Source organism: Brienomyrus brachyistius, chromosome 16 (genome assembly GCF_023856365.1).
Source record: "Brienomyrus brachyistius isolate T26 chromosome 16, BBRACH_0.4, whole genome shotgun sequence".
NCBI lineage: Eukaryota > Metazoa > Chordata > Actinopteri > Osteoglossiformes > Mormyridae > Brienomyrus > Brienomyrus brachyistius.
Genome location: NC_064548.1, coordinates 2,111,254 through 2,118,142, shown reverse-complemented (window position 1 = coordinate 2,118,142; position 6,889 = coordinate 2,111,254). Strand labels below are relative to the sequence as shown.

At 37.2% G+C, this 6,889-nt stretch overlaps 1 protein-coding gene across 1 annotated transcript; it reads right to left on the bottom strand.

Moving 5' to 3' along the window:
• Positions 1 to 1,667: 1,667 nt before the first annotated feature.
• On the bottom strand, positions 1,668 to 5,760 carry LOC125709957 (T-cell surface antigen CD2-like). The gene is made up of 5 exons (XM_048979049.1): positions 5,527 to 5,760; positions 4,023 to 4,304; positions 3,405 to 3,653; positions 3,135 to 3,272; positions 1,668 to 2,615 (listed from the first exon to the last, which is right to left on the bottom strand). The coding sequence occupies exons 1-5, from the start codon at positions 5,582 to 5,584 to the stop codon at positions 2,374 to 2,376; spliced, it is 969 nt and encodes a 322-aa protein (XP_048835006.1). The 5' UTR covers positions 5,585 to 5,760; the 3' UTR covers positions 1,668 to 2,373.
• Between the last annotated feature and the right edge of the window lie 1,129 nt (positions 5,761 to 6,889).

Genomic DNA, 6,889 nt, shown 5'->3' with positions numbered 1-6,889 from the left:
TTATCTTTGAAAACTAATGCTCTTAGCCAGGAAACACTAACGGCTGATCCCCTTAATATGCGCACTCTTTCTCTGAATGCATGTGCAGTGCTCTTTGTGACATTCCAACCATCAACACTATATGGTCTTTCTGATTCAGAAACTCATAACCCAGGGGGCAATGAAAGAGAATAAAAACCAATTTAACTTCAATAATCGAGGTGCTGCTGGTGAAACTAATTGACTTGGGGTGAGAAGAGGGGATGCTGATGGAATATGGTGTGCTGCTGGTGAGATTTGCCAAACCAGCAGGTAGGGTTGGTTGGGGGGGGATTCTTTTTTTTTATTCTCAATGGAAAATGAAAGATTTATCTGAGTGCCATATTTAATAATGAATTATTATTATTGTTATTATTATTTTCTCTCTTCTTTTTTCTTTTTTTTACTAGTGAATTATTAATAAAATTCAGATTTTAATAATAATAGCACATGTTGTGTATAAATCATCTCTGTTTTAGAAGGCACCAGATCGTGCAACTAAGTAAGTGTAAACCACACAGTCCAAGTTTCAGTGCACATTAACACCTTCTACCAACACGACATTTCTGCAAAAATACAAGTGCTATTTCAATGCATTACACATGGCAAATAGGAAATGAAGTCAAATGAAGGAAATCGTCAGCTGATGGTTCAAAGCCGGGCCAGAGCTGGGTTGTTGCTGAGCCATCTAAGTTTCAGAAAGCATGAAAGAAAAAGATTAAAGTACAGCGACACAACTCAGGATACTCATAGACCTGTTCGGTCCACAGAGATTACAATTAGGGCCCAACGACCTATAACAAGCCCCTTGGATAATCTGTGAACTCAGGAGATGCAAAAAGACTCTCGAGTACAGGACAAAAAAGTACAAATTAAATGCATTGCCAGTTACACAGCGCCTTCATTTTGTCTTAGTATGGCTGGCTTTGTAGTACTTATGTTTTTCCTACTCTTTAACTGCAGTACTGCCGTCACTGAAATATAGGTCTTTTTTCAGATGCTGGCAATAACAAAGAATGCAGCAGTTTCATTATAAAGCCAACAGTGAGATCCTGTTTTCCTAATGCTGACCTATCAATGCACAATCATCTGCTAGCTTCAGTTCTGGCTTATGGGGCCGAATGGCCTTGAGGAGCAAGTCGGGCAGGAGGTGCATCTGGTTCCTGCAGGGTTAAAACTGTTCTGCTGATGCCTTTTGTTTTGCACATTGCTGCAGTTGGTGGCTAAAAACCACAGTTCCAGGCTCATTTCATATCATTGTAGTTCCGTTGAAACAGGAAAAGAGAAGTCTTAGCTGGTACGTGAACAACGGGAGGTGTAGGCGAGTGACAAAGCAGACAGAAACACAATTTTTTGCCAATGAATGCAAACATTACTGGGACTAACTTCAACTGCCCACCCCTAGAACGAGATGATTTTACACCAGAGACATGTAATTCTGAATGGAACATACTGAGCAGCCCATAACACTGGCTGCACACTACATATATATGATAAGCAGATATATAGCAGCACAGACTGACAACACTTGGAGTGGAGAACACAGTACTGACTGTTAGAAAAATACTTTTGGTACAAGGTACATATTACACATATCACTTTATTTTTCTTTTTTGATTTTGTACTATATATATATATATATATATATATATATATATATATATATATATATTTGAGACGAAAAAACAAAGCTGGTTAAATTTTATGGGTTAACAATGCCTCTGTCTCTGTCATGAATCGTTAACTCTCATGCAAAAATATGTAATACAATATTCATTCTTATATACACCAAACACTGTAAAAAATATATACAGTCAGGTCCATAAATATTGGGACAATATTTTGCAACGGATTCCAAATGCAAATAGCACACTTGAAATGAACTCTAGACCTTTTATCTGCTCCTTGTAAATTAGATAATGAGGGAATGACACACACTTGGCCATGGAACAGCTGAGCAGCCAATTGTCCCATTACTTTTGGTCCCTTTAAAAGTGGGTGGCAGATATACAAACTGCTGTAATTCCTACACCGTTCACCTAATTTGTATGTAAATACCCTCAATTAAAGCTGAAAGTCTGCAGTTAAAGCACATCTTGTTCATTCCATTTCAAATCCATTGAGGTGGTGTGTAGAGCCAAAAAGATTAGAATTGTGTCGATGTCCCAATATTTATGGACCTGACTGTATATGAATGCATATTACACACACACACACACACATTTGTTCTGTGGCACAAATACTTCTGCAGTTATTTAAAACAAAAGACATATAGTACTTTCCTTTCAAGGTTATTTTGAATCATGTATCTAGCAGGTGCCAATGAAGTTGCTCTGGCAGCTGCTTGGTGGGGAACTAAGTGCGGTTGTGGCGGGGCGCTGACTGCCGTGGCTTTGGCCGTGGTGGGGGTTTCTCCTCATCTGCGACCGGCACTGGCGGAGGCCTGGGCCGTTTGGCTCTGGGCCTGGGGGGGGCCGGGGTGTTATCCTCTCCATTCTGTGGGTGTGTGTAGGGAGCTGTGTGGCCCCTGGGGGCCTCTTGCGGCCTGGGGGGGTGGGCCTGCTGCGTCATGTGCATCAGCCGAAGCTCCTCTTCCTCTGTTGGGAGAACATCACGTCAAACGGTCAGTATGAGGTCTGTCTGTGACAGTGGCAGCCCAAATCACCAGCTCAACAACAAAGGCATCCTACATAAATGGCAATAACTGGACTGGGTGCACTGTATAAGGGTGCATGCTGCCATGGACTCCAGGCCCCTCTGTGATCCTAAACTGGATAAGCAACTGGATAGATGCATGGATGGATGGATGGATGGATGGATTGATGGATGAATGGAGAATGCAACATGCTAGAGAGAGGTATGTAAGAGGAGATACAGTTATTCCTGTGGCTTATTTCTGATCATTATGTATATGTGAGCTGTTTTCCCTGTTTTTTCCTGAGAAAAAGCCCAGATACTCATCTGCAGTCTGATGAGAGTTTTCTTCTCTCGCATGCCTCCCCTTTCCCTGTGATTGAAATTGCTACCTTTTGTTTTTGTTCCTCCCCATGTTTTCTTGTAAAATAAAAAACCTAAATACCCTTTGAGTAGACGGAACACCACACGCCATGTCTTACCTCGCTCTCGATCCTTCTTTTGTTTATGTCGCCGACAGAGATACACCACCATGACCAAGATGAGAATAAGAATAAGACCCCCTCCTATCACCAAGATGGCTACCATGATCCAAAAATCCAACCCAAACAGTTTGTCACCTGAAGTACAAAGGAATACAAAACTGATTTACAAATGTGATCACCTGTACATAACAAACAGTCAGTGTAATGAAACACAATTAATAACTGGTACTAGAAAGACATGCAAATATCACAACTGAGCTGACACACCTCCACATTTGATTGTGATATCGTCACTCATCTGGTAACCAACTTCATTCGAGACGTTGCATGAAAACGTATCGCTGCTTTTCAATGTTTTTTTTTCTTCAGTCAGAGTTTTGGTAGTTTCTTTCACTTCTTTCTTGTTCTTATGCCAGACATACTTCACATTATTAGGTTTTTCCAAAAAACAAGTCAGGGTCAGTTTTGACTTGCTACAATCAGGCTGCTGAATTTGAGGCTTTGATAAAATTTTTTCTGAAAAGCAATGAAAATGATTATTAATTACCAATTAGCATCTAATAAAGCTATATTCACAATTTATATTCCAAACTATTTTTTCCACAACCAAACCATAGTTTTAGTTATAGGACAATATTTGTGATATTGATACTACACATAGAAATTCAGAGGTGGAAAGTTCATGCCCAGAAATCACAAATCCAGACCAAGATTTTGTTTCAACCACCTAGTTGTGTATAAGGAGTCACATTTACAGAGTACTCAGCTGGTTGGTTGAATCAAAATCTTGGTCTGGATTTGTACTTTCTGGACATGGCACAACCAGAAATGTTCTCTATTGTATGTGTACACGAATGTACTTGCTATGTTTCGTAATTTACTCACCAATGACCTGAAGGCATTTCTTGTCCATAATAAGGAATTTTCCTTCTTTGTCATATACCTCTGCTAAATAATTTGCTGAGTCAGTCATTTTCAGATCAATTAGCTCTAAGGAGCCGTATTTGTTTACATGTATTGTATTTCTTTGGACGCTGCTTTTCTTCCTTTTATGCACTATTTCTGAATTTTTCTTCCAGATCAATTCATGATCTTCTCTGAGTTCTTTGTATTCCAGTGGGATGGTAAAATTATCTCCTAAAGCTGCAAAAGTGCATTTTTCACTGGCTGTCACCATAAAACACAGAGTAGAAAAAAGAAAGACAATCAGTCATAAACTTATTAAAAAGAAGAAAATGCACTGAAACGTATATGATAATGCAATATATATTCTGATAAAAAAGTACTGCTTTAAATTTTGAATATGTAGCCTTATCAAGTAAATCAAATCAAGTCAATCAGAATTTTGCTTATTAATTGCTTATTCAAAATTTAGTATCGTGTAGTGGTTATTCTTCATAGTCCATACTGCTGCTCACAAAGTTGGCAAGTCTTATGAAACTCTTTCATCTTATAACAAAGACTCCATTCAGAGCACAGGTGCTCAATATAGCGAATGTGTCCAGCGTTTAGCTTTGTCTTCCATATGCAGTTAACCATATGCTAGCCATAAAACCTATAATTCAGGGCTGTCACCGACTTTCCAAGGAGTCGCAAACTTGTATGTAAAGCATGAGGTGAAATATTACCTTAAATATGTACAAATATTCAATAATTTCAGTGTGATTGACAAGTGTATCGTATCCATGATTTTTTTTTTTAAATGTAGTAGATGTCTATAAAACTCTAGATCTCATTAGCATCACTAAATGCCAATTCTGATACTGAACATTAAAACAAATGAACCTCCTTAGTTTCACCATCAAGAAATGAGACAAATCTCAATTCAGATGAAAGTTTACCGCTTACTTTTAAAAATGCTTTTCTTAACAGTGGAAACTAGTGAGCCAGGATTTGTTGCTATATGTATATTTAAATTACATACATTTTTCCTGCTTTAATTCTATCATGGTACTAATTTGTCTTTTATGGTTTGAAATATTGACTATAGAAGTGTAACTTCTAATATATTTATGAAAGCTAAGCATAGGCCTACTTTATAATTTTCCATAAATCTTTTCAAAAGGAAGAAAAGAAAACATTTAGAATTAAACATTTTCAAATGATACAATTTTAAACTTTGTTTTCAGTAATGTACCTTCTACCTGATCTGCCACTGTCTTTATCGAAAACATATGATGGAGCAGATTGGAAACAACACCTTTACAATTTATAAATTACGTAATTCCTAGTACTAGGAATACAGCAACAGGAAAAACCATAAAATTAGAATGGAAACATTACTGAAGATACAATTCCAACATAATAATTTTATATCGAATTTGGCATTTTATCTAAAGATTTATAAATTGTATAGAAACCAAACATGTATAATAAGTAGCAAACTTACCTTTTGAAACAGGAATACCGTACCAGTAAAGTATAAAAATTAAAACAATTCCTCTCATAATTGCCTGTGCCCTCAGCTTTGTGCATAAAGCAGAGCTGAACCTTGCGCAAGCATGTAGCTGTAAGTAGGAAGAAGGAGGTCAGATACACTGAGGAAATGACTGGTGTGAAGTGCCTCGGCTCGATGTTTGTCAAACGCTCAAGGAGATTCTCCATATTTACCCAATTAAATATGACAAAAACATGTTCACATAATCCTTAATTTGACTGATTATGAAATTAGATAAAATATTGGTTATTAACTTCCTTGTTTCCAGTGCTTTAAGTGGAAATATCTGCTGTTACTCATTAACAAGGTGAGTACCGGCATCTGGTACTACATAACAAAGGGAGCACAAGCACCTCTTTATCCCCACTGCAAGCAACTGCTTTTTTCAATTGACGACGGAAACTAGATCAATTCTACTATAGTCTATTTTTTTTTGCATATTTGTGGATTTTTCTTGTAAATGGTATTTTTAAATAAAAGTACTATTGAAGTGTGAAGTTAAATTGATTCTAAACAAACCAATTTCTGAAAAGAATAATAAAAACAATTGGAGCAGCAATCCAAATTGTGATACAATTACACTAAGTGCACAATTCATATCAGACCCATGATCACGTTATAGATCATTTCTGAAGTTGACCTAAAAGGCTCATATCTTGTATCTCATATCTTGTGTTTTCACTGAGGAAGTACGGCATCCTATTGTGCTAGTATTACTTTATCCTCATTGAGCTTATAGATAAAAAAAAATCCCAGTAAAACTTAAGAAATTCCTAGACCTGAAACTAGAAAAAAATTCATTTTAAAAACAATTTGCAGATTTCACAATTGACCGTATGTCAATCTCATCATAGTAACTCGTCCACACTTCAGACAAAAACAATCTCCATCTACACATGCATTTTCATATTTTTACGAGGAGCATTTCCATCCATGCTAAAATGAGCAAAAATACACATATATTCTATATTGGGCATTGATACAGTGGCTGGTAAATTAGTTTCTTTTTGCGGAAATATGCAGCAGTCAAACTGTGTAACTTAGTTATATATGTCATACTGGTCAGCAACAGGGAAAGTGCCACTGAAAGCAGCTCCTCCAAATCTGCCATGCTGGAATACAGTTTACTTCCATATAAGGCAGGGGTGGGCAATCTTATCCAGAAAGGGCCATTGGGTATGCAGGAATTTGTTGCAACTTCCCAATTAGATTATTAATTAAAGTTATAAAGGTTGATTATCAATCAAGTTATAAAGGTTATACCAAAAAAATTGCCCACCCCAGGTGTAAGGTGACCAGGGGTGTTTCTCAGTAC

Coding starts and splice junctions, on each gene's coding strand:
- LOC125709957 (XM_048979049.1), bottom strand. CDS start 5,584: ATGAGAGGAATTGTTTTAATTTTTATACTTTACTGGTACGGTATTCCT. Junction 4,305..5,526: donor CGGTATTCCTGTTTCAAAAG/GTAAGTTTGCTA, acceptor TTATGGTGACAG/CCAGTGAAAAATGCACTTTT. Junction 2,616..3,134: donor AAAGAAGGATCGAGAGCGAG/GTAAGACATGGC, acceptor TTCTCCCAACAG/AGGAAGAGGAGCTTCGGCTG.